We start from the raw sequence: 22,691 nt of genomic DNA on the forward strand, positions 1-22,691 counted from the left end.
GACCTTGGCAGTATATTTTATTTCATTATTTTATTTTACTATTTGTTTCATTTATATAGCAGTATAAACTGTCATGGACCCAAAGGAAGGTGGTTAATCCCCTTTTCGTTTCGGAGCCAGGCTGTTAGTAAAGCCATTGGCACCACACCTGCCATGTGTATTGGCAGACTGTCAGAGGACATCAAGGGAAGTTGAACAGCCCCAGGTTTTCCCCAGAACTGAGCAGGAGCCAAAGGAAGAACTGCACCTGTTGGGCTACCTCTGGTCGTGCAGCTGTTACAACTCGGGAGCAGGGTGGCAACTGGGGGAGGGACGGTGCTGTCCTGCCCCCTTCCTCCCGGCCTCTCCTGCAGTGTCTCCCCACAATCCCTCACGGCAGCCCCTCGCTCTTCCGGCTGACTTCCAAAATGTAAATCAGACCTGAAAAGAGGTGGGGGGCTGGGGGGGAGGGGGTTGGTTTCAAGTTATGCCTGTCTTTCCCATTAAGTCCTTTTGTTTTCACTTGCAACAGGCCTTGTGAAGAGAAGCAAGAGTTGGGGGACCGCAGGGGTGCCCTCGGTCCCAGCGCAGACAAGGCATCTGAAAGCCGCTTTCTCGGCCTCTCCTGGGACGGGCCGATTCCAGAAGGGATGCACGGTCTCCTTTCCTCTCCTGCTGCTCGCAGCCTCCTCGGCCACGCACTGAACTTGACTGACCGACTAACCCTCTCAGGGGTTCGGGCAGAGCAGCACTCCTCCCCAGTTAAAAGCCCCCGCCTGGGGAGGAGAACGGCCCCAGCCACCCACTGAGGCAGCGGTGCCAAAGTGCCAGGAGCTGGGTGCCAGGAGGGTCTGCTGATGGGACAGGCGGGCAGCAGCGGGTGTATTTGGCCGCTGCATCCCCGCTGGGCAGGATGGACGGGACGGGAGGCAGGACAGCCACGCCCTGAGCCAGGATGGAGAGCCTGCCTGGCCCGGGGCCTCCTTCCCTCCAGCTCTTTGCTTGGAGAACTTGAACAGGGCCCGCCAAACCCACACGCTGAGTGCCCTGCAGGACTGGTTCTGCCTCGGGCTAAATTTAACTCCTGCGACTCGGTGCCTCCTCACTGAGCCAGGGAATGCACTGTGGGATCTGCCCCCACTGCCCCCCCCCAGCAACATTGCCCCTTTGGGAGTTCTGGATCCCTTTCTGATTCGTACCCTGATTTACGCCATCCTGGCCTTGGCCCTCTCCTCTTCCCATGGTTTCCATTCCCTCTCTGCTTTCCCCTTCATCCCGCCCCATTCCACCCCACGGATGTTATTTATGGCCTATCCTTCCCAAGGACTGCTTGGCAGGTGGCCAGGAAAATGAGGCAAGAGGATGGGAGTTTTGATTCCCCTTCTTCTCTCTGCTCTTCCAGGAATTCCAACGACATCAGTTTTGCAGGGTGCTTCCCTCTGTTCTGCTCCCGGCTCTCCTCCCCCTCCCCAAGCTTTACGGGGGAGGGGTTGGCAGAGGAAAAGAGGGAGAAGCGCAGGGGCTATTTTTAGCTGCAGACATATTGCTCTGAGATGATCCCCTCTCGGGGATGTGCGTGTGAATTCTGCTGAAGGGCTAAGCCCCAAGTTGTTCCTCGCTCACACCTTTCCCCGGGAGCCTGATGAGCTGCTGCTGCTGCTGCTGGGGGACTGAAGTGTTCAGCAACACATCAATCCCCCCCGCCCCGCCGGAGGAGGAGGCTGCAGCCCGGGCGCTCCCTCCCTCTGCTACCACCCCACCCGCCGCCCTCCGTGGGACGCCGCCCAAGCTCGGCGGGAGAAGCCGGGGCAGCCGGGGAAGAAGCGTCAGGGAGCTCCCGCAGGGCGCGTGCAACGCAGGCTTGGCTTTGGCCAAAGCCTCTTCCTGGCTTCTCTGGGAATGGAGCCCCCTGGGGGTCCCACGGAAGGCTGCCCCCTGGATCACAACAGGAGAGGCGGGCTTTGGGAGATGCGGCTACAGGCTGGATTCGGGGCGTCCCCCGCTTCTGGCGTGCTCAGCGCCCGGTGAGTAACTGTCCTTCCTGCGTAGGGCCGCCCCGCGCTTCAGCGTTGCGGGGACCCCTCAGCCGCCGCAGAGGCTGAGCTGGAGGGCGGCCTGGGGCTGCCGGAGCACACCCCGCTCCGGAGCCAAGACGGCTCCCCGTTCCTCGCCTCTGTTCTTTCTTGCCCGCGGATCCCGGGCTGCCTTCTGGAAGCCATCTGCTTCTGCGGGCTGCTGGGCTGCGCCGCCGGCCTCGCTTCCGCAGGGGCTGGGCGGGGGCAGCGCAGACACGGGCGCCCCCGGCCGGCCGGTGCAGCTGCGGCGGCGGCCACGGAGGGCCCGTCTCCACGGCGGGCGGCAGCAGGTGCTCTGGGGTCTGTCCCCACCGGGAGAGCTCCCTTTCCGTAGGAGGAGGCTGGGCAGAGAGCTCAGGCTGTGCCAGATCCCTTCCCGCCTTCTCCCGCTCCAAAGATTTTCTGGGCACAGAGCAAAGAGGCCGGCCGCTTGCGCAGACAGCCAGTGAAGAAGTACCCCCCATTTGTTTGGGTCACACTGCTTCTGGCCAAGGAGGTTCCACTTAGCTGAGGGAGCAGACAGGGCCTTGGTCCTACTTACATGAAAGAACAAACTTTCCCCAGCAAAACACGGGGAGGATTTCCCCTAATGGTTCGCACTCGGGATTGCTGAGCGGTGACTCACTGCCCCTGCCGACCGCTTGCTCCTGCCCGATCCCTTCGGCGTTTCCTGCTCCTCCTCGGGCCTGAAGAGAATCCCTTTCCACGAGGCTGGGCCCACCCTGCGCACCTCCCAGGGCCAGCGGCTAGGTGCCTCCTAGAAGCCGCCTTCCTGCTCCAGGGGTGCCCAGGCTGGGCTGATTGGGCTGGAAACGTCAGAGGCATCACACTCTGGCAGGGCCTGGGGACGCAGGTGGCAGAATGAAAACTCAACCCCTTTTCGTTCTGGCCACATTTACAGTATCTTGTGTGCCAGTTAAATCATGCTTCGGTTCCCAAACTGCTTTCACCCTCGCCCCCCCCCCCCCGCAGCTCCTCCTCACCTCCCCAGCATGCTGGGGATCTACAGTTGGCTGCAACCTTGGTGGGGTGTGTGTGTGTGTGTCTGAGCTGTTGCATCCTTGGTGCCATTGTGGAAGGGGGAACTTGTTCCAAATCCAGGCTCTTAAGGGAGAGCTCCCCCCCCATACAATGTCCCTCACGGTGGGGCTGCTGCCGCACGTAGAGCAGCAGGTGGCCGGCTTGGCTGTGGGTCCCCCCATTTGGCTGATCTCCAGGGAATGCCGGCATAGCTCAGCTTGCGGCCTTCTGGATGGCTGCAGTTTTTGGAATGTGGCAGGCCAAGACTGCCACTTTGCGGGGTCGCAGGTCAGTCCATTTCTAGCCCTGCAGCACTCCCCTGGCGCTGACGGGGCTCCCCCAAAGTGCCCCATAACCCTCAAGTTGCTGGTGAGAATGGCGACATGTTTCACCAGCTCCCCCTGCCCTCCCTCTCAGTCTCCATGGGGCTCGGTCCTATCCTCATGTGCCTGGTCCCTTACCACATTAACCCAGTCTGCCCCTTACTTCAGTAAGGACTATATGGAATAAAAGTTGCAGTTTTAAACTGAACCATGTTGCTTTAAATCTACCTAGCTGGTCACTAGGGGGCAAAAACTACTTGATGGCGCATAATCACAATCAGTCAATCAAAATGTTTCTTTAATTACAACCACAGGTATGCAAAACAGTAGAACTAAATATACCCATAATCAACCTGTACACTGTCCGCAAACCCTGCTGGACACCCCCCAGCCCCCCCAAGCCCACAGAGAAGAAACCCATCCTTGGCCACATTCTGTCCATCTAGGGCTGAGAACCCTTTCCTTCCTCTGGGCACTCAAGCCAGCAGTCAGTGCACATCCACGTGTGCTCTTCCCAACGGGCAGGGTGGGCTGAGAGGCCCAGGAAAGGCCCCCTTTGGGGAGCAGACTTGAACTGAGGCCCTTGCCAAAGGGGGAAGACACGTGTCACCGAGGGACCAGGTAGCCCCACCCCGGTCCATGGTCCCAGAACAACAAAGGGCCACGGGCCAAAAGCATTTCAGGGTGATGCGCATATTAAGGAGCATTGTCCCCCCAAAAGTTGGTTGAATTTCCAACTGCCAATTTTTCTCCATTTGCTTGGCATTTCAACAGCCCGGGTTCAAGAGGCTTTGTGTTGCTTTTTAAATTTAGGGCTGCATTTTGTATATCGCGGTTTGCCCTCTCCAAGGTAGAACATGAACAAGTTGACCAGGCACGATTGTCTGTCCTTGCGGCCTCTTCCTAAAGACGTGGCTGCCCACAGCTGGAGTGCCTGCACACAGCAACAGCTGTCTCAGAGCTGCTTCGAGTCTCTTGTGCTGCCAGACCATTTTGAAAAGTTGCCTGTTCTCTGGCAGCCGCTAAGGCAGGAGTTGCCCGCAGGGCGAATGCTGTGCAGATCTGTCGCTGCGCTTTAGAGGTAGCTCAGGTGTTACTTGGCACAGACAGGTAAAGCATGACAACACAGCTTTAAATTAACCAGTTGACATTTCTTTCCCTGACAGACAGTCAAGACACGGCTTAAGATTTTCCCATACTTTCTGGGATGCCTCATCTTTTCTCCTGGAGCTGCACTTTTATCTTTTGCTCCCAACTGTTTTCTGTTATATTTTCTGGACTCCAGTTTGGAAGCTGGTCAGAAAGTCTTGCCAGCCCCTCTACTGCAGATCTGGCAAAAGGGATCAGGAGCCTGGCCAGGATCCCTGGAGGACAGAGGTTGGCCCCTGAGGTTGGGTTCGAGCCCTGCTGCAGAGACCTGGGGCGGGGGGGTGGCCTCTGCACCGGAAGGGGGCAGTGGTCTTCTTGAGGACTGGGAGAAGAAAGGAAGGCAGGACCGCCTGGGATTTGTGACAAACTGCCTTAATGGGTGAGGGCTGGGAGATTCAGGGCGGATCATTAAAGCATTCGCATGTCTTTGGCACTAGACGTGTCCAGTCTGGTGAGGGCACAGCTTCTCTCTCAGCTGTACTTACAAGATACTGACCACTCATTTTCTTTCTCCATTGTTAGCCTTCCCTGCCAAAGGCTTTGAAAACATTCACTTCCCTCTGGCATTTTCCTACAGGCAGATCTCCCCCTGGAGGGTCCTGCTCCTGACTGGGCTGGTCCTTGCACGCACAGTCCAGGTAAGTCCATCCGACTGAAATCCAGAAATGCTTCTGCTCTCCAGAGCTGGGTGACAAGGAGTCTCCCGCTTCCTCCGCAGATCCCCTTCATCCCCCTCCCTTCTTAAGCAGCCAGGCTTTGGGGTCAGCGGGCCACTGCCTCTCACCACCGTTTCCAACAATGGCAAGGAGAGTGTCCGGTTCCTGGAGGCCATTTCACATCGTTAAGGCATCGCAGGGCCGGGTTTCTGCTTGACGGGCCCTGAGCTTCCTCGTAGAAAGCGCGTTGGATGCTCTCATCGGAGATCACCAGTGCTTTCTTCGTCTGGATTGGCCACCAGAAGACGAGCGACTAGAGCAGGACTGAATGGAACCAAAGGGAGCGGGTGGAGGAATGGCGTGCAGGAGCAAGCTAGGAATGCTGAGCACAAGGGAGAGTAAGGAGAAGGAGGTTGGGTGAGCAAGGGCAGGGCATTCTCAGATTTTCATTAGTCGGGCAGCTGTGGTGCTGTGCTTTGGGGCTGGAGGCTGGGCTGGAGCATGGCTTGGGATCCAAGCAGAACTTTAGTCCTGGTCAGGTGGTGAAGAAGACTCAGCTGCCAGCCTGGCCCCAAGGAGTGGATGAGAGCGTCCGGGAGAGGGGCAGCCCTGGGTCCTGCTGGGGAGCCATGATGACTTCAAAGATCTGGGGAAACCAGGCTTGGGAAGCACCAGCTAAGGTGGGCCTGCTGGGTCTGAGGCACTGGAGGGAGAGAATAGGAAGGCAGGATGGGGAACTAGCCTTCCTTGAACCTGGTGAGAGCAAGGGAGGTGAGTTCTCCAGAAAAGTTTTATTAAAAAGGAAAAGAGGAGTGAGGAGTGAGAGTGAGTAGTTGTTGAGTGGAGAAGAGCTGATCACAGTGGCATATGGCAAGATTACCAGCTCATTGGAGGTTTGGGTCAGGAAGCCTGTGTGAATATGGAGTTGATGTGGTTAGTGGGAATCTAGAAGATGATGCCTGAAAATATTTCTGCTGGTGAGGAAGAAGCCTATCCTCAGGTTTGGGGTATGACAGTGAGATTGCAGAGGTGAGAGATGGATGATGCTGGATGGCCCATTCCAGCGGAAGGGTGACCTACAGTCTGCTACCAGTAGCCACTTCCACTCAGTAGCTTTGCTCTGAGGGGCAGGAACTGGTTGGCTGGAGGCCATGGTCTCCAGTTGCTGCTGGTAAATGTCAGTTCCATGTGTAATAAGACCTCATTCTTCCATAACCTGGTGTGTATTACCAAAACATGGCTTGGACAAGGGCACCAATATCACCCTGTCTGAGATCTGACCTCCCAGGTTTCAGGGCCCACACCAAACTCAATTTCAAGGCAGGAGTGGTGGTGATTTTCAACATTTGGTGGCATCCAGAAGACTCTTCTCCTTGAGACTGTGAACTGGGCATACCTTGATGTGACAGTTGGCAGTAGGGACAATCTAGAGATTCTGCTCAGGTACCACCCACCTTGCTTCACAACAGTCTTTTCCTGGCCTGCTGGAGCTCATCATGGGGCTGGTATTGGCATCTCCCTGGTTTGTAGTGCTAGGAGACATCAGCTTGCAGGCCTTGAGATAAGGTGCCAGGAAAGTCCTGGAATTCATGGCTTCTCTGGCAACCATGGGCTTGACCCAGGTTACTTCGAGTCCAAAGTCGGTAAGTGGCAACCCGCTAGGTCTAGTCTTCCCTTCAGAACTGCTGCTATGTAACCTGATCATTACATCCTCCAATTCCAGATTACATCACAGGATTCTGTTCCATCATCCCCAAAGATCCTATCCATGCAAAATCAAGATACGAGCAAACTGTTGCCCAAACTCTCGTAGCAGCCTGTGGGCAGATCTTACTGAGCCTCAGTTCACCAAAGGGATGCCCACCCTAAGCCAGCTTAACAAACAGACTCATGGGTGGAGAAATAGGAAAGATTTTTTTTTAATTTTTTATTTTTTACAACAAACACAAACATACATAAACAAACAAGAGGATAAAAAACATAAAAACCATCTTCCATCTTAAACCGTGTGTCAGCCAGTTACCAATCATTTGTGGCATCCTTTCATAGTCTTCACTCACCATTTATACAGAGTCTCATATTATCTATCCAACATATATTTATATATTTATCAGTTATCAATTATTATTCATTTGTTACTAGTCTATAACACCACTTTCATTATAAGATTTGTATCATTTTTATCCATTGATTATATATATATATATATATATATATATATAGTAATTTATATCAATTTATCAAGTTTCTATTATATAATTTCCTAATCTATTACATTACTATATCTTTTCATCCAACCATTGATAAAACAAATCCCATATCATATAAAATTGTTTGTCTTCTTGCTCTCTAATTTCAAATGTCAATTTACTCATCTCAGCACATTCCATAATTTTCTTTATAACTTCCTCCTGCATAGGTATTTTTTCATTCTTCCAATTCTTAGCAGATACAATTCTAGCCGCTGTCAAAACATTTACAATCAGATATTTCAGTTCTTTACTATATGTTTCTGATATAATTCCCAGTAAAAATGTCTCTGGTTTAAAGTCTATATGTTGTTTTGTCATTTTTTCCAACCATGTGTGGATTTTAATCCAATATCTTTTGGCTTCTGGGCATGTCCACCACATATGGTAATATGAACCGGGTATCTGATGACACTTCCAACATTTATCGGACTTGTTCTTACACATTCTCGCGATCCTCGCTGGGGGTAAATGCCACCTGTAAAACATCTTATACAAGTTTTCTTTATATGCAGTTGACATTGTCATTTTATAGTTTTGAGACCATAGTTTTTGCCACTTCTCTAAATCAATTCCATATCCAAAATTTTTCCCCCATGCAATCATTGTTTCTTTGACCTCCATTTCTTCCTCCATTTTAAATTCTAGTAAATGTCCATAAAGTTTTTTAATCACCTTTTCATCAGTACCCATCAAAATTTTATCTAGAACAGTCAGCTCATCATAGATACCTTCTGCTTTAAAATCTTTATCAAATCTAGATTGTATTTGCAAATATGAAAACCAATTCATTTTTATACCTTGTTCTTCCAATGCTTGCATAGTTTTAAGTTCACCCTTTTCATTCAATATCTCAATATATCTAACTGTTTGTTCCTTTTTATATGTTATTGGATAAGAGAAAGCTTCAATAGTGGATATCCATCGTGGAACTTTTAAATAATATTGTCTTCTTGTCTTCTCCCAGTTTAAAAACAATGCCTCTCGAATATAATGCCTTCTAAAATAGCCCTGTGTTTTCGTTCCCTTATACCACAGGAAAGCATGCCAGCCCAACAACAGGTCATGTCCCTCTAAGGTCAATAATCTATTCTTAAAGTTATCCAATCCTTTACCCACATCAAATTTGTCGCCTGGTAATATAATTCCCAGTTAGGCAAGGCAAACCCACCTCTTACTCTTGCGTCTTGTAGTAGTTTAAGCTTTATTCTTGCTTTTTTACCCTGCCAGATGTATTTCAATACGATTTTATTTAAGTCATCAAAGAACTCTTTCCCTAGACGAATTGGAATTGTCTGGAATAAATATAATATCCTAGGCAATATATTCATCTTAATGGTGGATATTCTCCCAATCATTGATAATTGTAAGTTCTCCCATTTTGTCAAATCTGTTGCAATCTGTCGTTTAAGTTTAACATAATTATCCTCCTTCAATGTACTACATCTTGGTGTAATATATATCCCTAGGTATTTAACCCTGTTTGTGACCTGTATTTCTAAAACTTCTTCCAATTCTTTCTTTCGCCTTGCTAGCATATTCTTTGTTAATATCTTTGTTTTATCTTTATTTTTAAACCTGCTACTTTTCCATATTCTTCTATCTTTTCAATTAATTTAGATGCTGTTGAGAAATAGGAAAGATTATTGATCCCCCTTATTGCCACAGAGTAGGCTGTTGTCCCACCACACCTTACAGAGGCAGCGGTTCACCCCTCCTCAAGAAACCATTGCTAGACCCAACCATGCTGGACAACTTTCGTCCAGTCTCCAACCTGCCCTTTTTTAGGGGAGGTTTATTTATTTATTATTTTTCTAATTTACATAGCCACCCATCTCCTATATATGACTCATGTATTTGAGGCGGGTGGCTATATAAATTGAAATAATAAATAAATAAAATTTTCTGGGCTGTCTGCAAGGGTTGGATAGAGGTACCATTTTAGAGTACTCCCACTACTTGCTGAGTGATCAGTTCCAGACAGCAGTCGCATGGGAGGATAGAGCTAACCTTTGGCCACTCTGGCAGGTGTGTGTGTGTGTGCACGTGCACACACACCTCTCTCTCCCTCCAGCTGTTGCATGAGGTCATTTGCCAGTTTCAGGTGAGCATACTGAAGATGCTCAGGTACATGCGTGGCCACCCCAGGCCAAGACAGCGACGCAGTGGAAGCCCAGAGGATCTCTATGGGGAGAAACAGGTTAAATCTCAGCCAGCTTGAGCAGCTGTCCAGAAACCATCTGGCACTCTAAGTGCAGAATGAATTACCACCCCCATAAAGGAGCAGGCTTGTGGCTTGGGGCTCCTCTTTGACTCAGGCCTTCTGCTGGAGGCTGTTTTGAGAGGAGCCTCTGCCCAGCCACGACTGGTCACCAGTTGTGACCTTTCTTAGAGAAGGAGGTCCTGGCTATAGTGACGTACACATCATTAAATGTCTATGTGTTTTGTGTGGGCTAAATTATTAAGTTGTTCCTATGTGTTCTGGTTTTAATTATGCACAGCCATTTTTGTTTGTGTGTGTGCGTGTCCCTTCGAGTCAGTTTTGATTCCTGAAGACCACCTGGACGAGCCTCTGCAGGTTCCTTGGCAAGGTTTTTCAGAAGGGCTTGCCCTTGCCTTCTTCCTGGGGCTGAGAGAGAGTGACTGGCCCAAGGCCACCCAGCTGGCTTCGTGCCCAAGGCGGGGCTCACACTCATGGTCTCCAGGTTTCTAGCCTGGTGCCTTTACCATGACACCAAACTGGTTCTCTGCACAGCCATTAGCCCTTGGGAAATTATGGGGATGCTCTCTGTTCAACCATGCCCAATTCCTGGCGATAGGAATAGAATTTCCTTGGGAAATACAGTGGTATAAAAATATCATATATAAATAATTAAATACATTGTAATATGAATTCCCCTCTGCCATGCTTAGCCTTTGAAAGAAGACCTTACTGTACAGTAAAGAGCCCACCTGCTGGGAAGTTAGCTTGCCGTTCTGGTCCGGCTGTTGGCCCCCCTTCCTCCCTGTGGGCTGCCCAGAAGCAGTCTGGATGTTCTCCAAAAGTCCACCGACCACAAGCTTTCTCCACAAATGTCTCCTCCAGTCTTCTTCCAAAGCCATCATATCTGCCCACAGCCCTCAGTGTCCCTCAGGAGTACAGTGACCACGCGTCCTTTATTTCAGAAAGCTCTCCTTTAGATTTATTTAACTGAATTATTAATTTTCTTGGTTTTGCTCTTGAATTTTCCTTTGTAAGGCAAAGTTATAAACAATTTGTTAATCCTTATGAACCTCTTTCAGATTGGCCCCTTTTTCAGGTTTGTCCTTTATTTTTGCCAGGAAAATAGGGTCACTGTACTCAGTGGCCAGGACTCCCTCATGGCTGCAGAGGCCGGCCGCTGACCCTCTTAAGGAGGGCAGCGGCCTCAGGGCTGGTGCAAGTGATGGGCTGGGCTGGCTGCCACGATCCTGCCTGGAGCCAACCCACGTCAGCTGGGGAGGTGCCTGAGGAGACGCTTGCTGTATGAGACCTCCACCCGTCACTTTTGCTCCGCCTTGACAAAGATGCACTTGTTCAATAAATTTGCGCACCACCCAATTCCCAGTGATTCTGGGTGGTTCACAAGTAAAAACACAGAAAGATAGTACCATCACAAGAACAAGGGACAAAAGGTGGCAAAAAGCGGGCAACCAGAAGAAGCAGAGCCACACTGCCCACCCACAGCCAAGATAGTTCAGCCGGCAGGCCGGGGCCCAGCAAGGGCTCCCTCCGTCTCCTCCCCACCGGCAACCGGTCAGGTGCGGTTTCCTTGGTGGGGGGGCGGAGGAGGGGGTAAAGAGCCTTGGGGGCGTTCGGCCCCAGCATAGGGAGGGGCAGACGGGGCGCAGCAGAGCGAGCAATGACGATAAGCCGTCTCTGGGCTCGGCCTCTGCAGCAAGGGAAAGGAGGGGGTGGTGGTGCTGCTGCCAGGCGGGCCGGGCCATGCCCAGAGGGCTCGGAAGCAGCCTGCAGGGGAGGCGGAGTGGCGTCCAAAAGCGTAAGGGCCGTCAAAAGCACGGTCGCCCGCAGATCGTTCTGGCAGAAGTCGGTCAGCCGCACAAGACCAGCCCCAGCGCTCTCTCCGCGAAGCCTTAGGAGGCAGCCTCAGGCAGGGGCCTCAGCAGGGCCCCTGCATCCTGCAGCCCAGCCGAAGTGGAACGGGGGGGGGGCAGGGCTGGCTGACCAGGAGCAGGCATGGTGTGGCGTGGCGTGGCGTGGCGTGGCGTGGCGTGGACCAGGGCACACCTGCAAGGAGAGTGGGCGGATGCAGCAGCAGCAGCTCCTCTGACCCTTTCCTTCCTCCCTGCCAGCAAGCAGGCAAAGCAGATGGCAGGGGAGGAGGGGAAGGCGGCCTGTCAGTGGGGCGCCCCTCCCTCCATCCCTCCCCTCTGTGCTGCAGAAAGAGGAAGCGGGGCTGGAAAGGTCAACAAAGATCTTCATTAGAAGCGAATCAGGAGAGAAGAGACAAGACGCACTCAGCTGAAACCGTCCTTGGAACAGGATCATTTGGGGAAGCCTCCAGAAATCACGCGGGGAAGCACTCTTAGCCTGTTCGTTCTGCAAATAGCCTCCTGTGTGCGCATTGCCCGGGCACGGAGGACCATCTGCCACGGCAGCCAAAGGGGGCCCCCAGAGAGGGCCCATCACCTATGCTTGACAGCAGAGGGAGGAATCAGAAGATGCCATGCGTGTGGTCTCCCTTTGCTTCTTCTCCAGGCCAGGACTGCATTGCCACAGCCACTTGGCCACCTCAGGGCTGCCCTGTTATGGCCCTTGAGTCTGAGGGAGTCCCCCCCTTGAAGCCCCCTTCTTCCACCGACTTCGCCCGAGGAGGTCCCTTGACTTCTGCTGCACCCTGGCCGAGGACCAGCCTTCCCACTCTTCAGCAGCTGTGGGTGGGTGGGTGGGTGGGTGGGTGAGGTGAGCTTCCCTGTTCGTCTGCACACACGCACACTCCCACCTCCACAGCCTTCACTCACACTCACACACACTGCAAAAGGCTAGCTGGGCACAGTCCTAATGGCGAAGAGGTCGCCTCAGGATGGCTTGGAGGAGAAGACCCCCACGCAGTCCGAGCCAGAGGGGGGAGAGAACCTTATTTGCTCAGCAGGCCGAAATGGGGCAAAGTTAGGGGTGACGCTCGCGCGCCCTTGTGGAGGTTGTGCTGAACGGTACCGGGGCTGGTGCCTGCCCAGGCAGTGGTAACTTTGACATCTTCTTTTAAGTAGGGGAGAAACCACGGCACCCTGCACCTTGACCAGGCATCAGAGCCCCAGCACCGACACCAGCCAGCCCACGGGACGTGGACACACTGGGGCAGCTGGAGTGCCTGTTCCAGTACCTGCGGGGATGGCGTCTCCTTCCGGACCCGGAGGTGCATCCGGTGAGCGCACAAGGCCTGTTTAGATGTAGCTGCTCAGAGGGAAGGCCCATCAAGTGCAGGGCTGGGGCTGAAGTGGGGGTTTGGCAGAGGCGGTCACCACTAATCACGTCAATACCTTTGGCTGCAGTGTGCGATGAAGAAGAGAGTCGTTGAGGGCAGCAGGGGGCACACTTTTATTCTAGGTCGTCTGTCTGCGTTCGTTTGTTTGTTTCATTACGACGAGGAAAATTTATGCCACTGTATCCTTAAAAAAAACCCAAGCACCTTACCACGAATGCGTAAAATCATTCTAAAGTGAACATGCTAAATCAGAATATAAAGCAACCACAAAATCTGTGTCCTTCCCCAGGTTTGCTGGCGTAGTTTGATCAGAGGCCTTACTGATTCTGTGTCCGTTGCGCGCCATGTCTCAGTGGGTCTTCCACCAATTCCTGTAACCTTCCAACTTGGTAATGACTGGAGTGTGCTGATCTAACGTCATCTGCTAGGACTAGCGGTTCTTGTACGTTCTTCTTAGGTATCTTGGACGTTGATGTCTCTGCCGTGCATTCTTTCAGTCTACCCCTCCCGCCTCAATTTGATCTCCTTTGAATCAGTTGCTATCCGTCCACTGGCATCCTTTAGCATACCGATTTGAGGTGGGAACCTCCTCCTACGTTCAGAGACCTTTTGGAAGGCGTTCCTTGTTCTTCCATGCCTGTTGCCATTGTCAGTGTCTTGTCTCTTCTAACAGCTCTCTGAAACTCTTTGTTACTTCCTTCCTGAGATTTTTATTTTTCTTGGCTTTGGCTTCTCTTCTTGGCAATTTCCACAGTTTGCTTGGACATCCAGTTTGTTTTCTCTTTCTTCATTTTTTGCAGTCCCTTTTCACATTCATCCTTAATAACTTCTTTAAATTCATTCCATAATTCCTTTGGTTCTCTGTCAACGAGGTTCAAGACCTCAAAGCGATTCCTGCTGCTCACCTTGAAAACGGTGGGTATATGTGTAAAATCATATTGTGGAAACTGGTTGGCTTCCTTCCTCTTTAGCTTAACTTGTGACTTGCACATGAGCAGTTTGTGATTTGTTCCACTGTCGGCACCTGGACATATCTTTGATGCTATAACTGAGCTCCTCCATCTCCTTTTAGCAATAATATAGTCAATGTTGTTTCTATGTACTCCATCTGATGATGTCCATGTATACAGGTGTCATTTGGGTGTTAACAATGAAGCAACCACTGGAGTGGCAGAAATTGATAAGTTGTTTTTCTGCTTTATTTGGTTTCCTAAGCTGTACAATCTAACTACATTTTCCTCATTAGCATTTTCAACATTAACATTCCTGTCTCCAATCACAATAGCACATCTTACTTACATGTTCAGTCAATTTCCAGTTGAACTTGATATAAAACTCATCAACCACCTCTTCTTCTGCATCAGTGACTGGACTGGATCATCAACTTTGATGATCGCCATATTAAAGGGTTGTCCAGAAGTCAAACTGATATTATTTGGTTATTAATTGCATGGTAGCCATTGTAGTACTGTTCTTGCTACACTCTCCCTGGTTATGAAAGCAATTCTGTTCCTTCTTTGTTTTTCATGTCCTGAGTAGTAAATAGTGTGATCTTCTGACTGAAGGTCAGGTCCCAGTCCATCTCAATTTGCTGGTACTTAAGATGCCAATCTGTAGTCGTTTCATTTCACCTTCCACTGTGTTGAGCTTTCCCGTGTTCATGCTCCTTATGTCCCATGTTCCCTTGTAATTCTGTCTTTGCAATTTCGGATGTTCTTTTCCTGCATGGCAACATCAGCAACTAGATGCCCCGAAGGCTTTACTCTAGCCACATCGTAAACACATTAGCACTCCAACTAACACACTTCCTCCGTGGCATGGTCAGTGCCATCCAGCCTGAGAGGCCCATCATCTGACCTTATACCATCAATCATTTTATATTTTCTATCCATGTGGGGGGGGGTTGGTAAAAATACAGGAGTGGTTTACCATTGCCTTCTCCCACGCAGTGTGAACTGATGCCTTTGCCATTGTCACTGAAGTGGTCTTCTGCCTCTGGCATCTTCCTCTATCACTGCTGCCTGACTGTCATGCCTTGGGTGGCCCTGCTGGGGATATATGTTCTTGGCATACTCTTCTTGCGTTCTTTGCTCATCCCTTCCAAAAACAGTCCCCACCACCATCAGCACAATGAGGCAGCATAGCAGGACTTGGCAGGGCGTGGGGAGGGGGGAATGCACTGTATATGGCCATCTAAAGTGCAAAGGTCTGTGAGTCCAATTCCTGGTAGAAGGTTTGAACCCCATAGAATAACACCAGGCTACTCGTGTTTGAAGAGTCTAAGGATGAAACTGTCACAAGGTGCCACCTGGTGGTCAATGTAACTTCCAAACCTTACATTCTGTGATTCTATTCTTCTGTTTCCTGGGGAAGAATATAGAACCAAACTGGAAGGAACCATGGAGGTCTTCTAGTCCAACCCACTTCCCAGGAATCCTCAGGTTGTGACCACTCGTTCAGCAACCATTCAAAATTATGACAGTGCTGAAGGAGGGGGACCTATGACCGGTCCTCAGAGTTCCAGCCATCACAGCATCCCTGCGATCACGTGATTGTGATCCAGGAACTTGGTGCCCGGCTCACGATTACAATGTCGCAGCGAGCCGCAGTCACATGATTGTGATTTCCAACATTCCTTGCCAGCTTCCCACAAGCAAAGTTAATGGGGAAGCCGTCAGGAAGTTGGAAGTTGCTCCTGCTTCCGCCACTTTTTCACCCACTCGCACTCCATAGCACCTGCCCGCAGCACACACCCCACCCCACAGCACCCATACACCCAGCCATGCTCTGGAGTGCCTGCCTGTGGCACCACCCACCCAACCACCCACCCACCCATACCTCTCACCCGCAGCTCTCACCCGCCGGCCTGCTTGCCTGGGACTTCTACCTTTTCCCACTTAATGACCCTTGCAGTCCTGGGGCTACAATGGCAACCAGGACTGCTGGGATTGCCGTCGCTAAGCGATGCAGTCACATGATGTCGTGCTTTACAACCACATCCAGTTCCAATTCCAGTCCCAGTTGCCATTGTAACCTGAGGACTCCCTGTAACGTTTTCACGCTTTTGCTTTTGGCTTGCCTAGGTGCAGGAAATGAGTGACTGTGACCTGGTAGCTATGGAAATAAAACAGTCACATCCCTTGGATCTTCTGCAGTGGTTGGCAAGACTTGGGGAAGCACCTTTGGCTGTTGCTCCAAAGCGTTCCTAATCCTAACTCTATTCTCCCTATATTCTTACGTAAAATCCCCCACATTAGATTGGACTGGAGACAATGATGAAGAATGGTAGGTTCTGGAAGAAAGTAGAATGGATATTGGCCACGAGAAGAGCCTCCATGGACTGAGGGCATCTATCTCCAATGGCCGGGGAGGCAGCGGCAGCTGCCGTGCTGATCATTCCCCTCGTGGCTCTCCACTCAATGAGCCTTGCCGCTCTGACAGAGAACACTCAACCAGGGTTTTTCTTGGGCCACAGGTTCCCTGAGGAAGAGCCCTGCAGAGCGGAGCGCAGGCAGTACCGCGTCTGTGAGTTGAAAGTGAGTACCTTCTTCTCAGCTGCCCCACACCTGTTCTGACACCTGGTGAGCAGGCAGGCAGGCTTAATCTAGAGGCTGGAAGGCTCTGGCCAGATGTCGTTCCTAGAGGAGGGGGGTCAAGGAAAGCAGTCCTGGTTTAACCACAGTTCCCAGATGCTCAAGGGAACCGTCACTGGCATGCCCAGCGGTCCACAGAGGTCTGGGAGGGAGCCCAACCGCCCATGGTCTCTGCGTGGCCTTCGCGGTCACCGGCCGAGAGCAGAGGGCAAGCGCAGACCCAAGGCAGGGAGCTGCTGACTCATGCCCGGGCCCCCTCCCCCAAAACTGGGAGCCCCTCCAGATTATTAACCCCGGGGTATCAGGGAGAAGAAGGCTTCAGGGCCTTCAGTTAGGAGAGCGGGCAATCTGATGCTGGGGCAAGGTGGGAGTTCCCCTAGGGGTGGTATGTCGGGGGGGGTTACCCTTTAGTCTTCTCTGGGAGATGGATGACTGTCAAGGTAGTCCAGACAAGAAGCAGCAACCCTGAGTACCAACAGGGCTTTTATTGTCGGGTTACAGGAAGAGAATCTTGCAAGTCTGAAAGCGCTCCCGCCCTCCCCGGCGTTTACTTTCCAGAGAACTCGGGAGAGTCCCTTCTGACACGCTTCCCACATCCGTTTTCCTTCCGTGGGCTGAGATACCTTTTGCATGACAGTTGCCTAGGCTGCGGCTCTTCCTCCTGTCTCCCAAGGTCATTCCCACTGACCAGTACCATACCATTGCAATGGCTGAGAGCTCTGAAGGGGAAGCTCCGGCTGTTTCAGAGGTGGGGGTGCCCACAGGGCACTTCCACCTTCCCTTAACCATCACGTGAAACCTCCTACACGGGACATAACATGAAGTGGCATTCGTGCCTCTGACAGCTTACGGGAGGGTGGAATGCAGACACTGTTCCAGTGCAGCCGCTACACATCCTGCAATATCACTGAGCGCCAGGGCCGGGATAGCTCCTTGCATTGAAGCACTACTTATAGCCCTCTAAAGTGCCACAGCCTGTGAGCCCAACTTCCAGCACAGTTTGAACTCACAGAGTCCCCATAAAGATGAAGTGGGTTACGTGCTGCCTCCCGGTGGCCTATGCAGCTGGAAACTAGAGTGGGTCCAGAATGCAGGGGTCAGCTTCTATCAGGAGTTTCTGGTAGGCACAGCTGCACTGGGGTCCTGTGGATTTCCAATTACATTCAGGATGCTTGTTTCAAAATTAAAACTCCTAGACAGCTGGCCCCTGGACTTTCTCAGCAGCACCTGCCTTTTGGAATTCATACAGACACACACACACACACACACTTGCCTGCTTTAAAAAGATGCTAAAGACTCATTTCGAGTTCCAAGCCTTCTCATCCAGGAGTTATGTATCCTAGGACTTTTGTAAACATATCACAGTTATTTGATATGTTGATGTGTGAAGCCTGTCATTTTTTATTGTGTATTGGTTTAGGCACTGGTTATTTATGGATTTTATGTGGTGCTTTTGAAGTTTTATTAAATTCTGTGATTTTGATTGCTGGATTATAGTGATGGTGTTCTTGTTTGGTATTGTTGGCTGCTGCGGGCTGGCTTGTCTGGGGCATGCAATTCATCAATGTGATGAATGAATGAGTGAGTGAGTGAGTGAATGAATGAATGAATGAATGCATGCATGCATGCATGCATGCATGCATCAGTCAATGTGGCAAGCAGCCAGGAGGCCAGCCTGGGTGTAGCTTTTCTTGTCATTCTGCAGTCTTGGTCTAACGGTGATCCTCTCCCTTCCCCTCCCTGCCCTCTCTCCTGCAGGCCTGCCCAGCTGGCACCGTCCCCTTCCGGGCAATGCAGTGCGCTCTCTACAACAGCAAACCCATCTTGGGGGGACAGACGCGGTACCAGTGGGTTCCCTTCCACGGAGGTGAGAGCAGCGGGGATGTGAGCCAGGTCCTCAGGCCACTCAAAGGGGCTTGGCCTTGGCTTCCTTTCTGCCTGCACTCTGGGGTTGGTGGTGAGAACCAGGTTCCTCCACCAACAAAGACAAGGCGAGAGCCATCCTGAGGGGAGAACCAGCCTGTCCCAAGCAGAGCTGAGCCCAGAAGGCCCCAAGGACCCACTACTCCTTGCGGGGGGAGGCGTATGAATAATGATTGACTGACAGACACGGCCATACCTAAAGCAATACTTCCCCGTTTTCAAGAAAAAAGTCATCAGCAGATCACTAAAAGACATTACCGATCCACTGGATGATATTCCCTTAGATCCCCATTAAGACCATTTTTTTCAACTCTGCTGCTTAGAGTGAAAATCCCAGGAAAAGGCACAGACGGGGATTGTACAAGTGGAGATTGTACACTTAAATTAACAGATTAACCTTTTTAATGATCTAAACCGATGCCCCTGGTTCACTGGTTAGAAGTGTAAAAACCTCAAACATCATTTTGTTTTTATTTTAATCATTTCGCCACCATCTTTTTATTTATTTATTTATTTATTTATTTATTTATTTATTTAGCAAATGTATATGGCCACCCATCTCACCGGACGTGACTCTGGGAGGCGTACAACCAACAATTAAAACAATGTCACAACCAGTAAAACACTTAAAACAATAAACATAATATAAATAAAAAGCAAGATTGCAGAAGAATAACAACCATTTAAGCACAATACTACCATCTTGCAGGCTCCCTATGGGATCTCAAAGGTTGCTGGAAAAACTACATTTTCAGGGCTTTCAGAAAGTCTAACAAGGATGGGGTTACCCTCACCTCAGGGGGAATGATGTTCCAGAGGGCGGGAGCCACAGCAGAAAAGGCACATCATCCGTGTCCCATCAAACGGAACGCTTCAGCAGACGGGACCCGCAACATACCCCTCCTGCTGGGCCTAACGGGACAAGCAGATGCAATCAGGAAGAGGCGGTCCCTCAAATAGCCTGGTCCCATGCCATGTAGGGCTTTAAAAGTCAATGCCAGCACCTTGAACTGCACCCAGAAGCAGATGGAGCCAGTGCAGCTCGTGGAACAGGGGTGTGATGCGTGCCACCCTAGAGGCACACATAGCTGTCTGCACAGCCGCACTCCGTATCAGTTGAAACTTCAGGATACTCTTCAAGGGTAGTCCCATGTAAAGCACCTTACAGTAATCCACTCTGGAGGTGAGCAAGGCGTAAGTGACTGAGTAGAACCTCATGATCCAGGAAAGGGTACAACTGTGCACAACATGACACTGTGCAAAGGCCCTCCTAGCCATGACTGCCACCTGCCCCTTGAGCAGGAGTTGTGAGTCTAGGAGGACCCCCAGTTTGTGCGCCAGGTCTGTTTGGGGTAGTGCCACCCCATCCAGTACCAAAGATGGTAAAGTCCCAGATCCAGAAGGCCCAAAAACCCAGGGCCACTCAGTCTTGCCAGGGTTCAGTAGAAACCTGTTGTTCCCCATCCAGACCCCCATAGCCTCCAGGCACCAGGACGGCATCAACAGCATCGCTTAGTTCGCCAGGGAGGAGATGTATAATTGGGTATCTTCAGCATACTGATGATACCTCACTCCATGGCGACGCATGAGCTCACGTAGTGGCTTCATGTAGATGTTAAATAGGAGCAGAGAGAATATCGAACCCTGTGGCACCCAACATAGTAGGAGGTGTGTGCGGGACCTCTTACTTCCAATTAACACCGACTAATACTGGCCCCATAGGAAGGAAGAGAACCAGCCCAACGCTGTGCCACCCACTCCCACCCTACGGAGCTGATCCAGAAGGATACCATGGCTGATGGTATCAAAGGCCGCCAAGAGATCAAGGACAGCAAGGACAGATGCACTACCCTGTCCCACTCCTGCCAGAGATCACCCAAAAGCACAACTAATGCCGTTCCCGTCGCATGCCCAGTCCTGAATCCTGACTGAAAGGAGTCCAAATAATCCACTTCATCCATGGCCCACTGAAGCTGCCACGTAACCACCTTCTCCACAACCTTCCCAAAAAAGGGAGGTTAGATACTGGACGAAAATCGTCCAGTGTGGTAGGAGCCAGCGATGGCTTCTTAAAGAGGGTGTAAACCAAAGCCTCCTTAAGGGGTGGCAGAACCCAACCACACGACACCGTGGAGTCAGCCTTAACCAGCCAGGAAGGCAAGGATCTAAGTGGCAGGCGGCTAAGCTGACAATCCTAAGGACCCTGCCAATTCCTCAGGCCCAACAGGTTCAAACCATTCCCAGCTAATTGGCCAAGATTGTGCCCGAGGCATCTCCACCGGACCTGTACCTGTACCAAAGCTGGCGTCTAACTGGGAACAAATTTGAGCAAATTTGTCCAACAGATGCTCTGCAAATTCTCCTGCACAGCCCTGTAGGTGAACTTCCAAGTCCCCCTTCCCCAGGAGGGCTTGAGTCACCCTAAACAAAGCCACCAGGTGGCTAACTGCAGACACAGTGGAGAAGTATTGTCACTTCGCTGCCCTTACCACCACAAGGTAGGCCTTAATAGTGGCTCTCACCCGTGTTCGGTCATGTTCATCCCTCGTTGACCTCCAGTGGTGCTCTAAACGTTGCTTCTCCCATTTCATCTCCCTCGGCTCTTCTGTAAACCACAGAGAGCGATGGGATCCACAGGAGGGGAGAGGTTGCGTGGGTGCGATCCGATCCAAATCCTCAGGCACTCTCTCATTCCAAGCGATGACCAAGACCTCAGCCAGACTGTGGAGCAGACCAGCAGGAATACACCCAGTTCCCTCTGGAACCCCTCTGGATCCATTAGTCGCTGGGGGCAGATCAATCTGATAGGGCCCACCTTCCTGTGGCAGGGGCAGCGCCATAGAATCTCATGGCTACCAGGGCATGATCTGACCACGACAGGGGGGCTACAAAGAGCTCCCCCAACTCCAGATCACATTGCCACTGCTCTGACAAGAAAACCAGATCAGGTGTGTGACCACTGTCCTTTGTTGGGCCCTGGATGACCTGGGATAGGCCCATGGCTGATATGGTGGCCATGAATTCCCCAGACCCCGCTCCCAGGGAAGACAGATTGAAATCCCCCAGGACCACAAGCCTGGGGAATTGCCAACCCCGAGGCAGAGTCAAGGAGCTCAGGCAGGGAGGCTGGGACAGTAGCAACACTCCCAACTGATCCCTAGACCCTTCAGGAACAGGGTCTCACATCCAACCAGTCTTAATGACCAGTCTCTGGAGTGTTTCGTGATAAAATAATATTTCCAAATAAATATGGATACCCACTTTAGAGGGGCCCTCAGGCCCACTTTGTTGTACTAATCTCCAGAAAAGAAAGTTTTTTCCTATGATGGCCATGCCACCACATGCATTTAGGTTTAGAAACACACTTGGTTTCTATATACACAGATTTAATTGAACCAGTAAATTGAGTAGAAGTGCAGAATGGGTTAAACTTTCTGGTCTTGCAAATGACCACTAAGCTTCATCTTCTAGAGATCAAGAGTTTTGCAAACCAGTGCCACAGAGTTGCAGGGTGGGGGTGGGGGGGACTAAAAGTTTGTCTAGTCCTGCCCGAGTTGAGGGTTTGTTTTGTGGCTTGTCTGTGTGGTTTTTGACATTGGACCCAGTTCAAAGGGCATCCTACATGGCTTAGGAGAACGTATATACTAGACTGGCTTCTCCTGTAAGGTCCTGGTGAAGTAACATGAGCTTGATGGAGTTTCAGGGCCTTGTGAAGTTGGGAGAAGTGGGGCAGAACTCCCCCTGCTGCACTCAGACTTTGGAGGGCCCTTTTGAGAAACTGGATTCTTGGGAACGGCCTTGATGAGAAGGAAGGGGGGTAGAATGGTGTAGGGGAGAGATTGGGGGATACCACAATTCAGAGGACCGACAGATGCTGATGAACCTCTGGCTTCTCCCTTTTCCTTCTGCTTGGTTAACCCTGTGCTCTGATCACAAACCAGTTCATGTGCCTCAATTAGCTGGGACAAGCACAGAGATGTCAGTGTGATGTCTGAAAAACAGACTGGGTCAACAGGAGATAGAAGGTGCTCAACAGTCCCCACCAGAAGTTGTGTCATGAGAATGGGCACAAGAGGTTTTGGCAGAACATTAATGGTGCCAAGACAGAGCTGAAGTCCCAGAGTGGCTGCAGAAAACAGGGCTCCACTGGGAACTCCATCTCTGTATGTGCTGTATGTGTCACGCACACAATCCTACAATTGCATGGATGGAAGTGTGCTGTAAAAGGGGAGAAGGGGTTTTCAAACATTTCCCTCCAC

General features: G+C 51.1%; 1 protein-coding gene across 7 annotated transcripts in view; it reads left to right on the forward strand.

The window, feature by feature from the left end:
* The first annotated feature begins 1,423 nt into the window (after positions 1–1,423).
* Positions 1,424–22,691, forward strand: part of ADAMTSL5 (ADAMTS like 5) — a 35,845-nt gene continuing 14,577 nt past the window's right edge. Inside the window, exons 1-5 of one of the 7 annotated variants that reach the window (XM_088147288.1) lie at positions 1,436–2,003; positions 5,124–5,184; positions 12,702–12,856; positions 16,392–16,452; positions 18,268–18,376. In XM_088147288.1, coding sequence (XP_088003414.1) covers positions 1,879–2,003; positions 5,124–5,184; positions 12,702–12,856; positions 16,392–16,452; positions 18,268–18,376 — 511 coding nt within the window. In that variant the 5' untranslated portion in view covers positions 1,436–1,878. Of the gene's footprint in view, positions 2,004–5,123; positions 5,185–12,698; positions 12,857–16,391; positions 16,453–18,267; positions 18,377–22,691 lie in introns of all 7 variants that reach the window. The other 6 variants (XM_088147290.1, XM_088147291.1, XM_088147293.1 and 3 more) reach the window with 6 other exon arrangements.

The sequence above is a fragment of the Python bivittatus genome, unplaced genomic scaffold (genome assembly GCF_059951505.1).
Source record: "Python bivittatus isolate LINGU-HERP-01145 unplaced genomic scaffold, Pbiv_v1 ctg000500_np1212, whole genome shotgun sequence".
Classification (NCBI taxonomy): domain Eukaryota; kingdom Metazoa; phylum Chordata; class Lepidosauria; order Squamata; family Pythonidae; genus Python; species Python bivittatus.